General features: G+C 41.4%; 1 protein-coding gene across 1 annotated transcript; it reads right to left on the bottom strand.

Annotated features, from left to right (window-relative positions):
- Nucleotides 1-5,073: 5,073 nt before the first annotated feature.
- Nucleotides 5,074-24,530, bottom strand: arl10 (ADP-ribosylation factor-like 10). The gene is made up of 4 exons (XM_071910337.2): nucleotides 24,287-24,530; nucleotides 15,053-15,236; nucleotides 8,486-8,661; nucleotides 5,074-5,247 (listed from the first exon to the last, which is right to left on the bottom strand). The coding sequence occupies exons 1-4, from the start codon at nucleotides 24,422-24,424 to the stop codon at nucleotides 5,074-5,076; spliced, it is 672 nt and encodes a 223-aa protein (XP_071766438.1). The 5' UTR covers nucleotides 24,425-24,530.
- Nucleotides 24,531-25,045: the final 515 nt, after the last annotated feature.

The following is a 25,045-nucleotide window of genomic DNA, read 5'->3' as shown; positions in this document are numbered from 1 at the left end:
TGTCGCCTACGGAACATTTATGAACACTGTACACACTGGTTCAGCTGAATATGCACATGGGCCCGACTTCATGGGTCTGCATCCGTCTAGTTTCTATTTTAACACAGAATCCCTTGTCAGGAGTAGGCTATCACTGTACAAAATAAAGCAAGGGATGGGAGACATTGTGGTGAAAATGTGTCGTTTGCAACATCAAGTGTTGTAACCGGAGTGAATACAGCTTCTAAAACACTGTACAGAGAAAATGGTCTATATACATGATTTCCTCTGTGTTCCTTCAGCTATGGTGCAGCACCTCAGCAAAAAATAGATTAAATGTGAAGTAACTGTAGTCCTGATGGATAGAGCGTTTTTGTATGATTAAATATTCACAGTAAAACATCTTTAGCACTGAAACCAAGCACCAATTCTGCATGAGATTACAGAGGAAACACAGTGAGGTCAGAAAACTGGGAGTTATGGCGTTGTAAGTAAGAGGTAGTGTGCAATATGACAGCAAAAAAAAAACCCTGGTGACGAAGACACATACATATTCCACAAGCATTGCGAATAATTCGATCAAATTCATCTAACAACACCCTGCTCAGAGAATATGCAGCGGCGAATGAAACATGGCACTGGTTTGGCACACAGGCTGAACTGGTCCTCTGTGGTTTGGCAGGTCGACCTCAAGCCCAGGGCAGGAAAGTCAGACTTGAATCCATCGGCCACAGCGGCCAGTGGATCCCAAAAACTTTCACTTTCAATATTTTACCAGCCAAAATGCTTTTTAGAAGGAAACCAGCCACATGCTAAAATGTACCCACATTTGGCTGCTGTTCAGTAACCTACATCACAGTTCGGTTGTAGGCAAAGTCAACCTCTTTACTGTTTTTTTTTTTCCTCTTCAGAGAATCTGCTACACCGGTCAACAGCAAAACAATAGTTTGACCTAGTTCTCCTCTGTCGACCCTATCTGCTCTCATCAATCATTCACAGCCTCGTTTCACTGAGCGACTTGAAGTGGCCACCGAGTCACATGGCTGACCATGAAAACATCCGAACACCGAACTGAGAACACAGAGGAGCTCCACCAAGCAGACTGCAGACACATGAGACATATCAGTGATGGGTTTCATTACGCTGTTAGCCAGGTCACTCTGAAAAAGATGAATATTGCTGTTGTTGGTCGGAAAAACTCATATCTCCAAAATGTCAACTTTTCAAGAAGTAAAGGTGATGATAAACAGGCAAATTTTGAGAGCAAGGTTTCAACATCGACCTATCAGAGACAAGAAAATTGGTCAGGTGATCTGTCCTCAGCCCAAAATATTTTCAAAATGGTCCAATTGCTGCTAAATAAAACACAACTAGGAAATAACAGCTGTGATTCTTTTTATATAACATTTAATCTATCAAGCTAGCTAGCTGTCGGATGCCAGAGCCAAACATAAGCCTGTAATACAGGTTATGAAATCCCACTGGATAACCTTAATAAAATGATTAAATTATTACATATTTAGTAGAAAAGAGGAGGCTAGATGACAGTGATGGAAGCAGTTTGTTATTGCATCAAGTTTCACTCCTCCAACTGTCAGATTTGTCAGTTCCCGCTGCCCACTGCCCAGTCACTCACACTCACTGCTGGCAAAGTTTGCCCTTAAAATTTGCCTGTTTCATCGCCTTTAGAAAAACAGCCTTGAATTTAGACTGACCGCCATGCATTTATTAAATTTATCAGTTAAAAAGTATTCATAGGCCCAAGGATTATGCTTCCAGGCTGAGCGAGTCGCTCTGCCTGCCGGTCACAGCAACCCGCATTATTGACAGTGTGCTGAGAAAACACTGGCTCAGGTCTGTAAGTCTGTCAAAGTGGCGTCTCAGCAAAATCAGCTTCCTGTTCCACCAGTTGCAGAACTTTACCCGGCGTAACAAGGTCACACCGCTATAGAGGCCTATGGATTTTATCTGTGTTTGTGTTTGCATTGACGTGTTCGGTCAGCAGAGACGGGAAACACTTTCTTGTTTTCCAGCTCTGTGCTTGTGAACGGGTTCTTCTGAACGTGTCAGAGCCAGGTGTTTCATCTGAGAGGGTCTTAAAATCTCATTTGGGGTCCAGTGGGGTGAGATAATTTCACTTCTTTCAATGCATTTTAAATGGTTTTGTCTTCAAACAGATGGCCATGTCTTAAAATAGGTCAGATGATCACTCCACTTATTTGTTGATTCAAGAAAATTCTAGTAACAAATAGTTTTGAAAGAAGGGAATTTATCTCACCCTATTGGATTTTGTCACTTGTTATAAGAAAAATGCATTTTAAGACTCTATACAAGATATTTAGATATTACACTTTTGCAGTGTAAGTACTGTAATTCTGACTGATAGGAATTTAAGACAGAAATATCAATGGTCCATATGAATAAAATTAAAAAAAGTCAACCGCTAAAAACAGGAACACATGCATACATTCAAATTTAACAGTGCCGTTATCACAAAGCTTAACAGAAAGGAAAGCAATGACTTGGTCACAGAAACAGTACAGTACACACTACAATCCACTGAACCCTTGGTTACTGGGGAAATTACATTTCTGCACTAAGTCCAAACGAATAAAACTTCACATTCAGTATTCACTGTGCGTTGTAAGCAGACCTCGTCACACACACACACTGCATTAAGAAATCAGAATCTAGCTAATTCCAGTTTTGTCATTACAACAAGGGGCTTTGAAGCCAAATACTGCACATGTGCATTGAAACAACCAGGAATGGATATTTTACTGGATACTAGTCGATGTCTAGTATGTCTTCTGTCCAGACGATCGTAGAATGATCCACTGTAGGACGAAAACTGGATTGGGAGTGAATGGATTTGGGAGGAAAGATGTGGGAAGCCAGATCGCACTGCAAGCCTTGTGCTCAAAATCCTTAAAGGAATCCCTCGATGGCCAGAGAGGTTCGGTCCGCCGCTGCCAGAACTTTCTTTCCTGTGTCTTCCCTACGGTCTCCCTTCTTACCTTACATAAACAATAAAAACCTTAAAAGCCCACTTGCCCACTTTCTTTAAAGGTGCTTATGAGTAGCATTTTTAAACATCAATATATCATTGTCAATTTAACTGTGATACCTTGGTTAAATTACCTATTAAGTACCACAGAGTACCACAGAGTACCACACAAATACTATAAATCCTTATAGGAATATTATAGTAAATTTTCTAAGGGTTTCATCTTTGTCAGGAAATGTATTTATTTTTTCTTTTATTTATTATTTATTTTTTCTGGCTAAAAGTTTCCTCAGCTTTTTTTGACATTGCTTGTTGTAAACCCTTGGGTCAAAAAATAATAAATATTTAAAGCAAGAAAAACGTCATAAATTTTACTTTTTTGTAAATATATGTAAGCTGTCCAATAGCTTACATAATACAACATGCAATGTGTTTCAGTTTGATGCCAGCAGCTGAAGCAGGAGCCGTGCCCCTTGGTTTCAATATAGGACGCAAAAAATAATCACAAGCCATTTAAAAAAACGAATGGAAAACTTTCCCCCACAGGTTGACAAATGTCTCAATAAACCAACGGCATTTCAAAATGTCAAGGGGTCCCTTTAAATTCCCTCCCTTTACAGATCTCAGAAAAGCCTCGGCGTGTCTTTCTAAAACCCAGTCGATGAATTCAGCGGTCTGTGACTTGGTGCAGTGTCGCTCCCTCGGGCTTCAACCTCGCAGCACTCAAACTGATCCTCCACACACTTCTCTTAACACGTACAGAAGGTTTCCAGGAAACGGCAAAACCTGCGTTGAACGAAAATCTGCACACGCATCTAAGAAAGAACTTCACGTCTTCCGATTCATGTTTTATACATCGCCTACGTGATCTGTATTTAAATAAACCTGTCACCGGCTGACGTTAATTGCTGTGTAGGAGAGCGGTCCAAGATCTGAGTCGCTGGCATGCGGTTGCGGCTTTGAGTCACGGACTCCTTCATCCTTCTGTCCTCCTCCTCCTCCTCCTCCTCCTCCTCCTCTTTCTCCTCCTCCTTATTCTCCAGTGAGTAAGATGAGACGAGCCGGAAGAAGAGGGTGAGATGAGCTGGAGGAGGAGGAAGAGGAGGTCCTGGAAAGCCTTTGTCTCTCCCCTTCTCCTCTTCATCTTCTTCTTCTCAGATGAACTGATGCTGGTGGAGGAGGAGGAGGAGGAGAAGATCCTGGAAGGCTTCTCTCTCTCTCTCTCTCTCTCTCTCCCTTCCTCCTCTATCTTGTCCTCTTTTCCCCTCCTCTCCAGTAAGAACCAGAACAGATGAGCTGGTGGGGAAAGAGCAGCTCCATGAAGATATTCCTTCTTCTCCTTTCATCTCCTCCTCTTCCTCACAGACGAGCTGGAGGAAGGAGGAAGGAGGGAGGAAGAAGTCTTTGCAGGATTTCGTCTGTTTCTCCTCCTCTCCTCCACCTCCATCCCTCTATCCACCGCCTCTTTGTCCTCTAAGGTGAGCTGGAGGAGGAGGAGAAGAAGAAGGAGAAGGCCTTCCCAAGCTTCCCTCTGTTTCCCTTCCTCCATCTCCTCCGAGGTCTTGGCAAGCTTCCTTCTGTTTCACCTCCTCTCCTCCACCTCCATCCCTCTATCCACCGCCTCTTTGTCCTCTAAGGTGAGCTGGAGGAGGAGGAGGAGAAGGGAGGAGGAAGAAGTCTTTGCAAGCTTCCTTCTGTTTCACCTCCTCTCCTCCACCTCCGTCCCTCTATCCACCGCCTCTTTGTCCTCTATAGTGAGCTGGAGGAGGAGGAGGAGGAGGAAACCTTCCAAAGCGACCCTCTGTTGTGCCTCCTCTCCTCTTCGTCCGTCCCTCTATCCACCGCCTCTTTGTCCTCTATAGTGAGCTGGAGGAGGAGGAGGAGGAGAAAACCTTCCAAAGCGACCCTCTGTTGTGCCTCCTCTCCTCTTCTTCCATCCCTCTGTCCACCGCCTCTTTGTCCTCTATAGTGAGCTGGAGGAGGAGGAGAAGGAGGAGGAGGAAGCCTTCCAAAGCGACCCTCTGCCCCCCCCCCTCCTCCTCCTCCTCCTCCTCCTCCTCCTCCTCCTCCTCCTCCATGGCAGGAGTTCAGACGAGCTGCAGCAGCAGGTCCTGGAAGGCCTGCAGACCGTGGTAGGAGTTCCTCAGCGCTCCCTCTGAGCCCAGCTGGGCAGCCATGAGGAACAGCCTCCGCTCCTCGGCCACGGAGCCCAGGGACAAGGCCTCGTGCAGCTCCGACACGCTCACAGCGTTCGGCTTGTCCTGGGAAGAGCAGAAAAAAAACAAATCACTGGTTAAATTCAGTTTGGCTCGATCGTGGAAAAGAGAGTGACGTCTTCTTCCACCATTTTTTCAGGGTTTCAGTTTTTTGGGGGATGGAGAGCAATTCTAATTTTTTTTTTTATTATCTTTATTGCCACATTTAGCTGTAATCTGATGAGTGACATTGTCCCGATTGAGTTGGCACTGCAGTTGGTATTTTGAGGCGGACAGTGGATCGCTGTCCAGTTACTCCTGGGGTTAAACGGATGCGTCGTCATCATCATACCTTTTCTGAACTTCTATCATTATACCTTTAAAAGATTAAAAAAAAAAAAAAATCCTACCAAAAATGCTAAAACTAGAACTAAAACTGAATAAAAGCCAAACTAAAGCTAAACTTTACAAAAATTTGTAAAACGAGAAAAACAACACTAAACTACCAAACCCACACTGAAAACTAACTAAAACTAAAGTGAAACTGAAAAATTAAAAAATATATGAAAATAAAAAATAATGTCAAATCCCAAACTATAATAACCCTTACTCACTCCAATGTTTTAACTCCAAGAGCACACATACAGTACGTATAATAACTAAATAATTGCATATTGATCACACTTATCACTATGACTAGTATTAGAATTTAGACTTAACCTCTCTTGTTAAAGACCAAACCAACACCAACACCAAGACTAAAGGTAACTACATTTGGAAATTTGGAAATAGTCTGCCTTTACCTGCTTTTTGCCTTCAGAATGGCACAAACTTTCTAAAACTAATCATCAAGTTAGATACACTCACTTCATTTTTCACAGTTCAGCAATAATTGCATGGAAGCCAGTTGACTTTTTGATTTATGCTTTCAGATCCATTGATTGCTGCTGCTCTTTTGTTTTTGTTTGGTTCATTTTCTGTCCTTTTTTTGTCCTGAAATGTATTTTGGTATCATGCAGCTCTGTGTAAACATGCAGGGCTCTGCCTGGCAAAACAACAACATTATTCTACCTGGGAGTTTCCCTGTTTCAATAAAATCAAATCCATCTACACGTCAAGAATTTCATTTCAGCAAGCGTTTCATATCCATGCTGTGGACAAAAAGAAAGTGCTTTTCAAAGTTATTGGATATTTGACGTTATCAAGAAAATGTTCCATCTTGAAAAGCTTTATTTATAAAGTAAGTAAAGTAAAGGTAAGACAACCATTATCTTTCATTACACTCCACACAGTCTCAATTACAGGAGAGTGGGAGTCATATTTTCAAAAGGTGGCTGTCTCAGTTGTGATCAAAACACAAAAGTAGATCAAAGACGGAGAGCAGCTAATGGCGCCCTCCCACACAAACCATTCTGCCCATGCTGGAGTCAAGGTTAGCTCCTCGTCTCTTTTCCGACACACAGGATGTGATGTACCGCTCCTTTGTGCTGTTCAAACAGGCTGAGTGCCGATGCAGAAGCCCGGCTTGGCAGTTAGAGGAAAAGTGGAGGTGGGTGAGAGCGGGTGTCATCATCATCAGGGTGATCGAAACTGCTCCTCCCATGGCAGATAGTTTATTGAATTGGACCCACAACACCTCCAGAAGGCTCAACACTGGATTGGCCCCATCTTATATTTCCGATTTATTGTCCCAATACAAACCATCGCAGTGCCTCAGGTTTTCACTGTTGATTTCAGCACCTGTAGTGGTTGATCAATGGCCTTTGGATCCTTTAATCATTTTTAATCATGATATACAGTATAAACTGACTGGACTTTAACTGCACTATATCTGTATATACAGTATATATGTATATTTTTGGGAGAGCAATAAGCACAGATGATGATTTGTTCTTGTCCTTGCATTTTTCAAGCTGCATTTTTTTGAAGCAATATTACATTTACATGATCTTAACCAAAGTAACTCACAATGACGGCAACATTTAGCTTAAAACTCCTTGATTGCTAATATCACAAGCAACCCACAGTATAGGGAATGAAAGGATCAAAGCTACAGCACACCGACAGTAAGAGTAAGAAATATTCCTGCTTCCCTGGACAGATCATGTATAATAGAGAAGTGCTACAGTATAGGTGAAGCAATAAGAGCTGAGGAGGAAATGTCGAAATGTCTGCTAGCACTGAAAGACAACACTGTCAACGATGTCAAAGATGTTATATATTGTAAGGCTGCAATGAGTATAAAGTGCGTTAAAATATTGATGTGGATTCGGAGAGTTTATAATTAATGTTGTGTCATGCAGTTCCTGAAACTCTGACTCACTCAACAGGAGTTTCTCTTTTCTTGTTTTTAACAAGATGAGTTTCTCCTCCATCCTTTGGACATCAACGCATACCTGACATGAAGCTGTAATCTCACTGGAAGTGCTTTGAAAGGTCAGTGGCAGAGATGAGGACTCGAGTCACATGACTTGAGACTTGATGCATGAAGAGAGGACTTGAGACTTGACTCTGACTTGTACTCTGATGACTTGAAAAGGTTTCTAAAGTCTTGACTTGAGATCTTGTGTTTGTGTAAATGACTCAGATTGAAAGTGATGAGATTTGTTCCAGCAGACGACTGAATTTAAATTCTGTTTTCTGAATTTGTATGGAATGATTGAATTTATTGAAGTTGAAACTGATTATAGAAATCAAACTCATGATGCTCTTACCAAGTTTTTATCCTATTAAAACCATATTGCATTGAAAAGTCCTAGATATTTAGTTTTCTTTAAGATATTAAATTGATACTGGACTCTTGATTTGTTCTGACTTAACTTGCTGTTCTACATTTAGACTTGAGACTTGACATTAATAACATGGACTTGACTTGGACTTGACTTGGTAATCTACATTTAGACTTGAGACTTGACGTGACACTGACTGTGTAGGGTATAGCTGCAGCACCGGAGTACCTCCAAATAGGTGACGCCCACTTGGAGGTAAGGCCCCGCCCATTTGGAGGTGCTCCAGGCTGCAGCTATACATACTTGGAGTGACTTGGGACTCGAGCAAAGTTGACTCGGTCACACCTTTGGTCAGCGGTAAACTGGGTTAAAGTTCAAATGATTTGAACTTTGAGCAGAGAGCGCTGCTCCTCTCCATTGGAAAACAACGGTTCAGCAGCGCTCACCGGCTAAACGGCGTGACGTGTACCGGACGTGTACCGGACGTGACGTGTACCGGACGGCTAAACGTGTAACGGCCTTCACTGTCTTTATGTATATGTGTTAAGAAGAGACAAGCATGACAGCCGGTTTACCTGCTTGTTGCCCAGCACCACCACAGGCAGCTGAGGGTCGACCCTCAGCAGGCGGTGCAGCTCAGCTTTAGCCAATGGGAGGCGGCGCCTGTCGGAGGAATCCACCACGTACACCAGGACATGAGTCTTCCTCAGATAGTCCGACCAGTAGCGCCGCAGGTCCTCCCCGCCCCCGACTGCAGCACACAAAACACAAGCATTCACAATCATCATTATATAATATAGACTTTTTTGTGATGTGTGTTTGATCCTTGAAATTCTCTTTTTGCTTTCCCACCGCCACAGCGAGGTCAGAGGTCAGAGGTCAGAGGTCACGGTTACTCTGAAGAAACAAAAAATGCCCTCAGGGTCCTGCAATGTAATTTGAATAAATGTTTCCCCAAAATGGCATTTATTTCTCAGGTGATACATTTTGGTTAATTAAATTAAAGGAAGTAAATGTATTATTGTGAAAATTCAACCTAAAAACAAATCTGAACATCTTTAGCTGCATTTTTACATAAATCGACAAGTTTCTATAAGTTTACATGGACTGCTGCCATACAGAGATGTATGGAGATATACGTAGATACATCTTTTTATGATCAACACATATACATATACATATACATAGTATACAGATACAGACAACACATATTCAGGCATTGTATAATACATTCTTGTATAAGCAGTGCTTCTGTGTATGTATGTAATATTCTGTAAGCTATGTTTGCTGACATTACTGTATCCAATATCCAAATAAACTGATAATTGATTATGTCTATATTGACATGGAACTTTGTTTTAAATATTCTAGCCACAGGCCTCTTCTTAAAGAGAACATCGTCCTCAATGTGGCTTCCATGTTTAAATAAAGGTGTCATATCAAAGGCAGGACAAATTATTTAACACATCCTCTAATTATAGACTTCAGAGTAAATCTGATGGCCTGAAGCTGCTCTGTTAACCCAAACATCAGTTTTACCACATACATGGGAACTAGTAAGAATACATAGTGCATTCGCCGATACACAGGATGTGATGTAATGTGACTTTATTGATCCACAAACTGTACCAAACCTTAACCCCCGCCTGGATGCTAGAGGAAAGGGAAGGATACTCAGGTGACGCTTTTTCCAAGTTTCAGATAAATCTAAGGGATAAATAAATGAACAAATACATTGATAGATAAAATAAAATGGCATTTTCACCATCCTCCTTTTAAACAAATCGCCCGCACATGAATTTTAGATGTGAGCCGGAGCGAATGAAACCAGCAGTCTGGTTTCCACTGTGGGATGAAACAGTGTGAGACGGCGCTTAACCATTATTTATATCCACTCCATTTCCCCCCCGCAGGAAAATTGGTGTGATTCATTTTTTACGTCTTGTTGCCTCAAGACATGATATGTCAGCGAGGCTCTGAGCATCAAATAACTGGGCGCCGCTTCGGCCCTCATGTTTTAAACATCAGGAGTCGGTGCTGCTGAGGGGGGGGGGCTGACGGGACGGGATACCATCCACCTTGTTAACACAGCTTATGACATGCATCTGCCTTATTTTGTGGAGTGAATGATTGATTAGTTGATTGATCGTTTGATGGATTGACTGATTTGGGTTTAAAAGGACAAGAAGCAGCATAAGATGTGGTCTAACCCAGAGAACAGCATGTCCATCATTTATCTTCTTTCAGTGGAATCATATTGTGATGTTATGGTGATTTTGGGATATCGTGACGCACAATTCTGCTGTTTAAAGTGATGATTACAAGCAAATTTTATTTTAAAACTCTGACAAAATGAGGTATGGTAGGAATATCATTTGAAAATTTCTGTTTTTTTTACATCAAACGTTAGCATTCAGTTCAATGGGATGAACATTCATTTGATTATTTAACATGTGATTTTGCATAAGTGAGCCATATCATGATAGTATATATCGATATCGCAAAAAATATATGATTATCGTGATATTGCTTTCAACCATATCGCCCAGCACTACTTATTCCCAACATGGTCCTCAATGACAAACAAAAATCACACAGAATATCAACAAAATGTATAAACTACAAAGTCACAGGACAAATTCATTCAGTTATTCTCTTCTCTCTGGGGAAAGTTTCAATAGAACAATGCTTTATTTTCTACTTTCCCACTATCCGCACAAACTGACCTCCTACTATAATAATGAGTAATCCTGCTCAGCGGGCAGACGAATGTTAATTCACACTCCGACCAGTATGACTTCAAGTCCTCACCGCCTCCGACTTCCGCGCAGCGCAGCAAGTGTTCATTACCACTGGGCCTAATGGGGCATGTTGCTAGGAGACCGGGCAGCGGTGCAGGTTTGGCTGAGGTAACGTGGCAGAAATAAACACCTGTTTACTTGGGGTGGTGAGTAGAGTGTACTGAGCGGACGTGATGTTCGGCGGTGGTGAGTGCCGTGTGGTTTCTCACCTCCTGATCAGCCTCCCTCTCTACAGCTGCAGGTAGACAACCAAGTGGCCACTTTATTAGCTATACCTCGCCATTTACGGTGCAAACGGCGGTGAATCAGCAGTAGAAGTGGCTGTGAGCCAGTAGAAGCATGCAGACGGGCTCGAGAGGTTCAGTTACCGTTTACTAAATGTTAGAAAGGGCAAGATGGATGATTTAGGCGAGTTTGAATGTGGTATCGCTGGTGCCAGACGCGCCGGTTCCAGCATCTCAGAGACGTCCGACCTCCTGAGATTTCTGCGCACAATTAAGCAATATCACACAAGAGGGAGGTGCTGTTATACTGTATATCTGAGATAAGTTACGCTGTGCTGAGTACACAGGGATACCTGTGAGTACCTGTAAGTAAGCATTTCACTGCACATTATGCATGCCTGTATTACCGACCGGGCAAATTTCTAAATGGTCTCAAAGCTTAAAAATCCTTCTCTATCTCATCTGCTTCTCTTTATCTCCATCTCCTCCTTTGTGTTCAGTAGAGATTTAATAAGGGAGATCAATAAAGGGATAATGGCTTTTACCTGGATTCACCCCATCAGTGTTCTTCATGAAAAGAGTAAGTGTCCCTAATGTTTTGAACATTCGGTGTGTGTCTTTGCACTGCATTTTTGTGTGTGTTCCTGCATGTGTGTGTTATGTGTGTACTCTGAAACTCTGTGTAAGTCATCGATATGTCTCTGCATCAATGTCACTAAAACAAAGACTGGGACAATTATTGCACTTGGCAATTAAAGTATTGAGTTCCTCTTATTTTCAGAAACTTGCAGAGAAAAGGATGCTTTATGCTCACCAAACTCTAGTGTTCGAACATGAATAAATCAGCAACTGAGGGTGACACAATCTTTCAAATACATCCACAGAAACTAATTCTGAGGTCGAGTGCAGCAGTCTTGCGGTGTCTGGCTGAATAACGAGTGGTGGCGAGTCACTTGTGTTATTTTTAGTGCACTGACTGCAAAGCATGGCGCAGTGTTGTTGCAATCATTGGAAATAACTTTGTTTTCTGAGCCAACTCCACTCTGTACATAGCAACACAACATAATTGGACCCACCGCCGTACGATCAGGCTCCACATGAATTTGACTAAAATTAACATTCAGGAAAAAAAATAAAAGTCCTAGAAGCAATTTCTAAGGTTCTCTGCAGCAGTTTTAAAGGATAAGGCCGGTGTTTTTTAATGCATTTCTTACCGTCAATAAATCCTATGAAAATAACAAAATCAGCAATGAATTTGTTTTGCCAACAAGTCTCGTCCATGTAGCCGGTGCCCAATGCAGCCTCATGTCCCAGCAGACATAGAACTCCATTGTATTAAAAAAACTATTAAAAACACGTCACAGAGCCATGCCGTTGCTCTGGGCAACATATTTCATCATCACGATGCACCGGGCCCGCAGACTTTTTCCTCAAACAACTTAATAAGCCGGCTGTAAACGCGTTTTCCATCTCAGAAAAGTAGTTCCATAGCACCGAAAATAGTCCCCGGCGTAATGACGAATTTGTTCCCATTTGAATTTGATTTGGTAATAACTACAACAGCCTGACTTTTCATGGTAACAGTTAGTGATTTTTAAAATTGAAACTATGTCTTTGTGAGCTGTATTTAAAGGTTTTTAGCTTACAGTTGGAGCCAATGACTTCCGGGTTGACGGCTAAAAAACGGTACGTGGGAAGTCAGAAAGTAACGGGAGTAGAGCAAACGCATTGTTGATTTTGTTATTTTCATAGGATTTGCTGACGGTAAGCAATGCATTAAAAAACACCAGCCTTATCCTTTAAGTTTCAAGGTCGGTGATACACTGATGCTGAACGAAACCGATGGAAGTTTCTCCTCAGTGACTGAGCAATTTAACTTTCTTTCACACCCTCCAACTCACTACCACATTATCACTTCCTGCATGATTTCATTTCCTGCATCAGGACTATTTTAAATCATTTTATTCCCCTTACTTGTCTTCTTGTGCTTGTGTTGTGTTTGTTGGTGTTCTACCCTTTTTCCACCATGTGGGTTTCTGTGATTTGGACACCAATTCAATTGTTATCCATTGTGTTATCAATTGTGTTTTTATCGTTGGATGTTCTCACTGTGTTTTATGTTTTCTATGTTTTATCACTGTGCAAATTAAACAGATACTGCTTGCTACAAGGACGGGGATAAAATCACTGAGGGAGAGATTTACAATGTTAGCTTGTGATTTGCAGCTGATGGGCGATGTGCCCAAAAGTTCAGCTGCAGCCAACCTTGCTGCACTGACAAATGAAGTAGTGCGGAAACCCGAATCGACCTGGTGGTAGAAAGTGAATGGACTTCTGCTGACTTCCTTCTCAAGTTGCTGGTTGTGTGTATGCATGGTTACACAGTTTGTTTTCTTTGGTCTGAAACATGATGGAAAAGTTGACTTTGTTGCATTTTTGGATTTGGTTCACGCTGTCCAATTACAAGCGAATCAGGGCTTGTAAACAAAAGTCACATGTCTCAAAGTAGCTTTTTACTGGAGAGTTTTGGTGACCTGTCAAGCATCACGAAGCAAGCTGTGTATGATGGACTTGTCTGTCTCTTCTTCTCTGGTGTTCCTACCAGGTAAGAACACATGAAGAAGTAGCTGAATGTGAGCATCAGTCCAGACTGCGGTTTGCCTTCTTTCTAAGCATGAGGAACTGCTGGCTATCAGATATCAACATCTGTCACCTTATACCCACAAACCCTTGCGTTTTGGGGTTATTTCCTGTATTTAGTTTGGATTACATTCTCACTCTCAACAAACCACACTGCAGTTCTCTTATTTTTACAAGTAGACTGGACTAATGCAACACCCTTTTTACCAGCCTCCCAAAAAAGTCCTAAAGAGAGGCTTCAGCTTATCCAAAACTCTGCAGCTAGACTTTTAACAAAAACAAGGAAGCGAGAGCATATCACTCCGGTTTTAGCTGCATTGCACTGGCTCCCAGTGTCCTTTAAAATTGATTTTAAAGTTCTTTTACTTGTATACAAAGCTCTCAATGGCTTAGGACCAGCCTACATTACAGAATCCCTGCTGTTCTACATTCCATCAAGAGCCCTCAGGTCTTCTACTGCCGGTTTGTTAGAAGTACAAAACCCCACTCAGAAGAAGATTGGGGATGCAGCCTTTTTTAACTCTGCTCCTAAACTGTGGAACACCCTGCCAAAGAATATTAGAGAGGCGGGCTCTGTAAGCATTTTCAAACGACTGCTTAAAACTTATCTTTTCAGCTTAGCTTTTAAATAGCCTTCATTTGAACTGTTTCTGTTCTGGATCCCAACAGAGCTGACACGGGCAAGTACGAATTTTCATTGGTCTTGTCCGGGTAATGCTTACTCGCACGAGTGAACACTATATGTGGGGGGGGGGGGGGGGGGGGGGGGGGGGGGGCAGAGCTTTACCCTGTATGATCCTCATCCATCTGTGGATGGTGAGGTTTTTGACCAAGAGGAGAATCTATGATCCTCGTCCGCCTGAGGCAGTGAGATCTGACGTTAATATCAGATCAAGAGTAGAATCAGAAAGGACAGGGGAAAAGAAAATTAAAGAAAAACATATGGGTTCACTCACAATGTGCATCTAAAAGTGGGAGTATTTGTTGTGTTCTTTTATCTTTCTATTTTACTTGATTTGATTCTTTTAATGCAATGCATTTCGCTTGTTCTTTTATATGAATTTTATTTTTTTATGTCTTTTATCTGCCTTTTATTGATATAAAGCACTTTGAGCTGCATGTTGTGTATGAAAGGTGTACAAATAAAGGTTATTATTATTATTATTATTATTATTATTATTATTATTTCTAGGTGTCTACGAGCAGTTATTGATGTCACCCGACTTCAAATGCCATTGTTCTTACCCAAACCAACTGAACTAAAAGAGTAAATATTCCAAACTCCAAATAAACCACGAAATATTCTTGGATTGCCCTCAGATTGTACTAACATAGTGGTTGCAGTTGGCAGATAATCAGCTAACATCTCATCTTTCCGACCAGTCTCCACTGTATGCTATCTGATAAAACATAAATGGCTTCAGGACTCCACAAAGAGTCGGCGGCGTTTGATTTGGAATGATTAAAGGAGTCTTACTCTCAAGGAAGTCGAGCTGGCAGGCGGGGGCGTTGAGGCTCATGAAGTTGAAGCCGCGGGTGGGCCGGCAGCGGCCCCTCCTCCCCGCCGGCTCGCCGGGCGCCAGGCCCTGCAGCATGCTGCTCTTCCCGGCCCCGTCCAGACCGAGGACCAGGACCTGACGCTTCCCCCGCTCCTCCTCCTCCTGCAGCCGGACAACAGAGAGGTACAGTTAGATCTCCAGAAATATCAGAAATGTAAACTGTGGGCAAAAATGGAAGAATTCCTGTTCATTCATTAATGTTTAAATTGGGTTATTTGCTCAGTTTTAAGAGGGGTAGCAGGGATAGGGTGCATAGTTTGATGCTACGACACATTGCATTGACCACGCTGACATACTGTTGAATCAGAACACATTGGTTTTGGGACAAACAGTATTTGGAATTAACAGAGGACTTTCAGGTGATGTAACACAAACTGTCGGCCATATTGGAGGTCCTCGGCTCTTGGGCAGAACATCTGGTTACATTTCTCAACGAACGACTATAGAGTCTCAACTGAATTCAACAGATATGCTGTTTTGACTAGGACCTGAATTTAACACAGTTAGCTAGCTATCTAACGAGCTAATTTAGCAAAGCAACTGATGTTAATGTTAACATGAAACTACTAGCCACTGCTAACACTAGCTTCTACTATATAGATACGTTAGTGTGCAAATTAAATGTGTTAACAGCAGGACAGTGATAGTTAGCTGAGCAGATATGGTTAGCTAGCTAACAAGCTGACATTATCTAAACACTAAATTGATAAGATGTATCAGTGGCAAATGAAGTGTTAAGGTTAACTCAGCTGACTCTTTTCTAGCTACAACTTGTGCTTCAAATGGAGTAGTGACTAGCATCAGAGGGGCTTGGACTAAACAGTTTCCTGTGTCACAGTAACCTAAATTTAGAACCAAATCTATCTTATCAGACTATTAACTTTTACTGATAACATTATTGAAAGAACCTACAGCCACACCCCGACAATCTTTTTCAGGTACCTCTAGTAGTTGTTATATATTTAGACATTATTTGCACACAGCCAATTCTCCACTGGACCTCCATGATGGTTGGTGGAGCCTGTTAGCACAACTGCAAAGCCTCTATACACAAGATAGATTTTTACATTTTACATTTAGCTAATGGTAGGATAAGCGTTATCTCTAAAACTACAAGCAATCAATGGTAAGGAGTGCAAAGATCAGACCCGGTGCCCAGGCAATATTTCTGTTGGGTTGGGTAGTTGGGTGTGTGTGTGTGTGTGTGTGTGTCTGATTTCCCTCCCCTTTGCTTGCTATTTTTGTGTGTTTTTGGGTGATCACATCCTTGAGACATGTACACACATTACACAGGTGTATAAAAAAAAAATTAACATGCACTCACACACACATTAACACACAGAAAATACATTCCATTCATTCTAGGAGTCTAATTCCAACATGAGATGTCCAATCATATGAAAATAGTGATACAAAATGATTGATTGTACAAAATGTACCCAAATCCTGGTACTTCTTAAAGGTTAGTATGCACCTTAAGTTCTTGGCTGACACTTTTACAGACTGGATAATCCAAACTGCATGTATTACGGACTTGGGAAATGGACTCTTGGTGTACAAAAGGTATCTCATAATGTTCAGGAATACTGATCAGTGATAAAAAAAACAACAAATCCTCCAGTGATAAAAAAAAAAACCTCCTCAGCTGCAAGAGATTTTGCATCAACAAAAGCCCTCATCCCTTTTCTTTGGCATCACAGCTTTATTCGATGGTACAAAGGTGAGATTCCCAGGGACGACTGGAGAGAAAGACACTGACATACAACAAAGGTCATGATGAGCCACATTCAAACCTGCAGTGTTGTAAATATTCTGTGTGAGCACTTTACGCTTGTGAAACACCGGGGCGCCGCAATCCTTCTGAGATCCTCCGCATGTCAGTCATCTCCTTTTAAAAGTCACACAAGGTTAGTCTTCATTCATACCATGTGCACAAGTGCAGCCGCCGTCCTTTGGAGGTTAATTAGCAATTCATATCAGCCCTTTAACAGGGAGAGAGGGATGTGAAGGGATTGTTGCATCAGGTTTTGCTCGCCGATTGAAAATGTCCTCCTTCGCTTCGCTTTGTCGATGGGCAAGGCCGAACGACGAATTTAGTTGTTTTCAAAATCCCACTCCAAGGATCAGTTCCAAGGACTCTTATTTCAATATTTAGTTCAGTTCAGTTCTTTATTGTCCCACAAGGGGAAATTCATTTTGCAGCAAGGCACAATAAAAACAATAAGAACACAATGCCACGTACTGCAGTACAAATAAAGACAATTCTTGATTCTTTTAATGCAATGCATCTTGCTTGTTCTTTTATATGAATTTTATCTTTTTATCTGTCTTTTATCTGCCTTTTATTGATGTAAAGCACTTTGAGCTGCATGTTGTGTATGAAAGGTGCTATACAAATAAAGGTTATTATTATTATAATTCCATATAATAGAGTCCTTACAACAAAATAAAGTGCTAAAGTGTGCAAAAACGCAGAAGTAGAAACTGCAACATTTACATTGTGTGCAAATTAAGCAAGGAAAATGTATATCTATTTATATATATATATTTATGAGATGATATATAAAAACTGCACTGTAATTGCCCTATAATTGTTTATGGAGGAAGCCAAGTGATGATATTTTGATTTTTTTATGGCAGTAGGGTTAATCATTGATCACTGCTGAATAAATGCAGAGGATGTAAAAAAAAAAAGCCTTTTGGTGAATGCATTGGGAGTACAGTACTTCATTTTTAGCATTTACTCAAGTAGAAGTACTGTTACTTTGCTGATATTCTACTTAAGTAGAAGTAAAAGTACTGGTATAAGAATGTAAACATTTAAAATGTCCTCAGAGTAAAAGTTACTGAGTGACTTTTTAGAAAAGAGAACGTTGTTAGCTGTGATCTTTTCCACGTGAGAGAGGACAGAGTTCAAACTAGATTCTTTGGAAGATGTCAGAAATATAAACTGGGTTGATGTGTATGCTACTCAGGACCCAGAGGCTTCTTTTTATGAACATCTTTATGAGGATTGTTGACAAACATGCTCCCATGAAGAAGTGTACTGCCAAATCCAGACCGGCTCCATGGTTGAATGAGTCTTTAAAAGACCTCATGAAAAAGAGAGATGAAGCCAAATCTACATTAGCAAAGTCAGGCTCTGTGGACGACAGACCAAAATATTGTCAATTGAGAAACCAAGTGACAAAACTGAATAAAAGAATGACAAAGGAATATTATAAAAAAAAAGAATAAATGCCGTAAAAAACAAGATGGTAGAGAACTCTGGAGAACCTTAAATGAAATAATGGGGAGAAAGGAAACCGGAAGCCCTTCTTTTGTGGAATCGGATGGCAGGTTTTTAACCAAACCATTTGATATAGCCAATTATTTTAATGATTTTTTTGTAAACAGGGTCAATGCACTAAGGCAGAATATGGGCAGCATTGATTCCAATACTCTTGAACTTACAAGAAACAATATAATGCTTAGTAAAAGTTGTACATTTCAATTTAACAGTGTGGACGAGAGTGAAGTAAGGAAGTTGTTGAAGGCCCTTCCTGAACATGGCTCAGTGGGACAGTAAGGTACTTTGTCTCACAGCTGACTACATTTCTGGTCCCATATCTCATATATTAAATAAATGTCTAATGGATGGTATATTTCCTAGTATCTGGAAAGAAAGGGCAAAATAATTCCCTTACCTAAAGATGGCAGATTAACATTTACTGGGCAGAACAGCAGACCCATCACTATTCTCCCAGTACTCAGTAAACTGATAGAGAGAATAGTCCATTCGCAAATACAAGATTACTTTGACTGTAATGGTTTAAATACAAGATTTCAACACGACTACTCCACTTGTCGACTGGTTAAAGGAGAGGGATAACTCTAAGATGACAGGTGCAGTGTTACTGGCATTTGATGTTATAGATCATGATCTTTTAATTGGTAAACTAAAATGCTATGGATTTAGACCTAAACGCCATCTCATTTATGAAGAGTTACCTTTCATGCAGAACACAAAGGGTGTATTACAATGGCAGCGTGTCTAACTGTAAAGGGCTAGACTGTGGCCTGTCGCAGGGTAGCTGTCTTGGACCACTCCTGTACTCCATCTTTACAAATGACTCTGCCATCTGTTTTGCGAAAGTAGAAGTATACAAATGTACGCCGACGATTCTACACTGTATTATGCAGCAAATACTAGTGGAGAGCTAGAAAAAAGTTGTATCTTTCGAGTTAAATTTGGTCTTTGATTGGATAAAACTAAATAAGTTGGTACTAAACATCTCAAAGACCAAATCCATTATTCTGGGATCTAGTCATAAACTGTCATCTATGCCTACACTGAGTCTGTACTTGTCTGGTGAACCTATACAACAGGCGGATAAGGTTAAATTACTGGGTGTAATAACAGATAGTCGACTGTCATGGGTAGAACACATTGACACGACTGTTAGGAAAATGGGCAACGGCATCTCTATGGCAAGAAAATGCCTTCCTTATGTTCCAGCACACATTCTGGGGCAAGTAGTTAAATCTTTCATTTTAAGCCACCTGGAATATTGCTCACCTGTATGGTCATCTGCATCAAAAAGTGTACTGAGGAAACTACAAATTGCCCAGAACAGAGCTGCTAGACTAGTCTTACACTGCCCCATAAGAACGAACACAGACAGCACGCATCGTAAACTCTTACGGTTACCAGGAGAGAAAAGGCTTGCCTTAAGCACAGTCACATTCTTCAGCAATAACATTTATTCCACTAAACCCGAGTTCTTACACAGTCACATTATCAAATGTAGTAACAGCAGGTGATGGCCAAATCATGTTACCTTGCCCAAAATCAAATGCCTTAAAAAAGACAGTCATTTATCGTGCCATCAATCATTGGAATAGCTGCCCCATTTATATGCGTCAATCTAATAGCAAGTCCTCATTTAAATACCATTGAAGAATGCGTTACTTAAGCAGCTGATCAATAGTCCAGTGTTGGTCATGTATAGCGTCTTGTTCTTGTTCCCTGGTGATGGCTCCTGAGACTAATTCATGAGAGTAATTCATGAGACTAACTCTGAGACTAATTCATGAGACTAATTCATGAGACTAATTCTGAGACTAATTCTGAGACTAATTCATCCTCACCCCACCTTCTACTCATTGGGTAAGCAGAGTCACAAATGAATGTTTGAGAAAATTTGAATGACCACTTTCTTAATGTAACACAATTAGAGGTGCACATGTGATGAACATTAACGTAACACAAATGTGATGTTGTATATGTACATGATGAATAAGATGTACTGGATTCGGGACCCGCAGGAAGACTAGCTGGTCCCATGGGCATCAGCTAATGGGGATCCTTTTAAATAAATAAATTCTTTTAACTGGAAACGTTAGAAATTACAAAATAAAGCACAGAAGTGTGGGAACCAAACCCCGAACCCCCACAGTGTTTAGAGCCTCTCTCTGTCTCTCCTCTGTGGAGAGAGAGAGTTTTCCCTCTTCTCGAGGCTTAACGTATCAGTGTGGACTTTGGGCTTGTGGTCAACTCCTGCATACTTCCCCTCCTTTCCTTCAGACGTCTGACTGGATCTTGCCCTGTTCCAACATTACGTGGAGATTTTTTTTTTTAGAATCTAATCGAATCTAATCCATTTTTACCAGTCCAAACATTCCATACTGTGTTTTTTTTAAAAGTTCAAAAGTTTGGATGTTTTTCATTCTCTTAAAGCCATTTTGATCTAAAGGCTTAAATGCTTGAAATTAGTTTCTTAGACAAATATAAATAGTGAAGTTGATCCTATGTATGAATTTCTTTCCAAAGCCTTTTGCCTTTCCATCAAGGCAAAGGGCGACTACTTTAAAGAATCTAAAATATAAGATAGTTTTGATTTGTTTAACACTTTTTTGGTCACTGCATAATTCCATTTGTGTTATTTCATAGTTTTGATGTCTTTACTATTATTCTAAAATGTGGAAAATAGTAAAAATAAAGAAAAAGTGTGTATTTTCAGGATATGTAGCCTACGTTTGCCAGTTAGTACGCCAACACAAATTTGCCAGAGTTTTAAATGCAGTCTGGCGCAATGTCCTTATGGAACGGCTGATCAACGGTTCGGTACTTTATGAAACTGCCATCAAGTGAACTCTCTGGGCGGTGGACAAACTTTCCTAACATGTAAATCTTTAAAGGAGAGAGACGCTGATGAAACAGCAGTCAAAGAACCTGACAATAAATGAATAACAGTGTTTGTCCTCCCAAAAATGTCTAGTGCTTGCTGAATTTATGCTACCATCAAATATTCAATCAGATAATATAACCTGTGTGCTGTTTCTTTAGAATAGCCTATTTGGTTAATCTAACACAGCAGTATATCTCTTGACTGAATTCATTGCCACCTGCATAATTACTCTTTTATTTTTTTTTCTGTCTAACTCCCTCTCCTATCCGTGTCTGTGTGTGTTGTGTGAGTCCATCGGGAACATGGAGTGCCAGTTTAATAGCAAGAGACCACATGTCTCCTCGGATAGATGTGGAGTCTCCTTGTCTTCATCGCCCCCCAGCCAATAGTATAAGTTCTCCATTGCAGGCCTGATGACTTCATTGCACCACACACCAAAGCTAGTATAGATGGTCAATTATTTTTGACTCTAATAATTGAAATGGTTGCCTCCTTGATGAAATTAATTTATGTTTTGAACATCAGCAATATCTCCTAGTATCTTTAATTCACTGTAGAAATTCAAAATGTAATACTTAATGATTTGCTGATACTGGCCGATACACACGCCAACATGTCAATAAAGAGGAGTACCGGCACTTATTTTTTTCCACTTTATTTCCATGTTATGCCAATGCACTAGCCATTTATCTCATGCACTCTTTGTCAGTTCAGACACCTTTTTACACGTGGACATTTTTTTATCGTAAACGCTATTCAGATGTTTCTCATGAAATAATAAAGCGATACTGTATTGATCCGCAGAAGGAAATTCTCCTTTTGCTTGCCCTCTGCACAGGGACTGCTGGATCACACAGGGATTTAACATCTTGCTCAAGGACACTCCAGCGGGGCGGAAAGGCGTGCCGACACACGGGGGGGGGGGGGGGGGGGGGCTTCGAACCTGCGTCACCCCGACACCCTGCTGTCGCCGTCAAGCCAAAGCGCTAAAGCCAGTTAGTCTGCGGCGCTGGATATCAAAGCCTGGTGGGATATTTTATGTGGGAAAGAAGACCAGCTGGGAGAATCAGAGTAGTTGGATGTTGGATCTACCTGCAAGGTGCCCTTCAGCAACACACTGAACCTCCAGATCCTCCGGCGGAGCTGCTCAGAGGGTTTAAAGGGAAAATCCACCTTCAGATACTCTGTCAGATATCTTCAGTCTGTGAGGTTCAATGCGCTCCAGGAGTTATTTTGTGATGAAGTGTTGTATTTTTTTGTTTCCTTTTCGTTGTGCCCACTTTCCCCTCAATCTGCCTCGCTACATCAACTTCACTTGGTGATTTCCTACATTTCCCCACATTCTCCCCTTTCAACAACCCCCCAGGGGAACGAGCGGGAACTTGTTGCATTCAGTTGTTGGTGGGTGAAGGGAGCGATAACGATGAGCAATAGCACAGTAAGAGCAAGAGAGCGAAAGGTTATTCCAGACTAGAAAAAGTGAGAGTCTGAACCTGTCTTGATGCTGCATTGCATTCTGGTCTCTCTCCTGCTCCTGTGGGTGGAGAAATTGGTTTGCCTGCCCTGCTAAATTGGGGGTCCTTGATATGAAAAAGGTTGAGTATCACCGCTCTAGCACCTCTGTCACAGGAATGTCGTCTCGGCTCTGTGGCTCTGACCTTTGACCGCCTTGCTGCTGGCTGCTTGTAATGCTGATATAAGAGCTGAAGCTTATTCTACTGTTAAAATGATTGCCACTCTGGGTAAAGGAATCACCAACGCCTAGGATGTAAATGTGATGTAAGCATGTGTAGCCCTGCCACTTGGAAATAAACACGTTGTTAGTCAACTTCTCCGGGTAAAAAAAACGGTTTAAAATTCCTGCGTTTCAAGACGGAAGACAGTTGTGATTTGTCTCCCAGGCTGAAAGTGTTTCAGTCGGTGTTGCAGCGAGCCAGCAGCAGACAGACAACATTATCCTCTAAAGACAGGCTGAACAAGATAAAGCAGGCTAAGCCCATTACAGACTGCTGCTGATTGAATCAGGGAAACAAGATTAGACACATGCAGATGGATTGTATTGAGAGATCCAGGCTGCGGTGCTGCTGCTGCTGCTGCTGCTGCTGCTGCTGCGTTAATCGTTCATTAAGGCAGCTTGATTTTTCTGTTTTGTTTTGTTTCTGATCTGGACACTAAAATCCAATCTAATCTTCTGATGGAACTGTTCCGCATCGTCGTATTATCGCTATTATTTAGAAATGGAAATTACAAATCTTTTGCAGGTTCTGGAAAACCATTTTATCATCATCACCATCACCATCATCTTCATTGTCATCCTCATCCTCTCCATCATCATCATAATCTTCTTTTTCATCAACATCATAATCATCTTCATCCTCTCCATCATCATCACAGTCTTCTTTTTTATCAACATTATGATCATCCGCATCATCACCGTCTTCTTCATCACCACCGTCGTCATTATATTACATCTTTTTTTATCATCATCACCACCATCATTATCATCATCTTCATCATCCCCACTATCATCCCAAACATCATCATCATCAACATCATCGCAACCATCATCTTCTTCTTCATCACCATCATCATCACCATTACCATCTTCTTCTTCTTCTTCATCACCCCCATTGCTAAATCTTTTCCTTAATCATCACCACCACCATCATCATCATCTTCTTCTTCATCAACATCATCACCACCATTATCATCTTCTTCATCATTACCACCATCATCACCACCATTATCACCTTATTCTTCTTCATCATCATCATCATCATCATCATCACCATCATCATCATAATTCATCAGTAATCTCCTGACTGTTCTAAACCTCCTCAGTCAGTCAGCCAGGTGTAAAAACAGTCTCATGATCTGCTGCGTGTCTAGACACTGAAGATCTGAGCTGCTCGTCCAACTTGAACACTTGAGGGAAGAAAAAAAAAAAAAACAAAAAAAAACAGAAAACACGCCGCGTCTCACCTCGTTGATCGTGCAGTATTCCGCCTCGGGGGACCATACCCGCCTCTTGTAGAAGTAATTCAAGGCGATGAAGAGCGCGGAGCCGAGCGCAGCCACCGCGGCGGTCAGGGCGATGGAGATGTGCCGGAGGAGAACCATGTGTGGACCGCGCTGCTCGGCGACTGCTACCGGGACCGGGGCGTCTCTCTCCCCCGGGAAACACTTCTTCCTGGACGCCGACAGTGTTGTGACTTGACTGCCGCTTCCTTCTTCTTCTTCTTCTTCTTCTTCTTCTTCTTCTGCTGCCGCTGCTGTGTGTGTGTGTGAGTGTGAGTGTGTGTGTGTGCGCTCTCCAGGCTGGACAGCCTGCATGTGACCAGCTCTCTCCGGTTGTTTTCGTCTAATAAAACGCGCAAGAGAAAAACGCTGCGTTCAGGTGCTGCTCGTAAACTGTCAATTCCGAGATACTCAAGTCGGAAGTATTCGAGTGCTTTAGGGTGGAGAAAGCAAAACCCTAGACCAGTGGTTCTCAACCTTTTTCATATCAAGGACCCCTAATTTAGTCCACATTAGAGCCACGGACCCCCATTTGATGAGATTTTGTCTCTCAGACCCAAATCTGAGAATATTTTTATTGTTAGATCTGATTTTGTCCAGAATTCCATGACTGTCTGTTTTGTAGGTAGAGAGATAACAGTGAAACTATGATCAAAATAGTCATTCTTCTACATTCTCTAATTGTTCTTGTAAATGAAATAATTGTATTTACCTTTATTTATT

This window comes from Centroberyx gerrardi, chromosome 11 (genome assembly GCF_048128805.1).
Source record: "Centroberyx gerrardi isolate f3 chromosome 11, fCenGer3.hap1.cur.20231027, whole genome shotgun sequence".
In the NCBI taxonomy this organism is placed as follows: domain Eukaryota; kingdom Metazoa; phylum Chordata; class Actinopteri; order Beryciformes; family Berycidae; genus Centroberyx; species Centroberyx gerrardi.
This window is presented reverse-complemented; position numbering and strand designations above follow the sequence as displayed.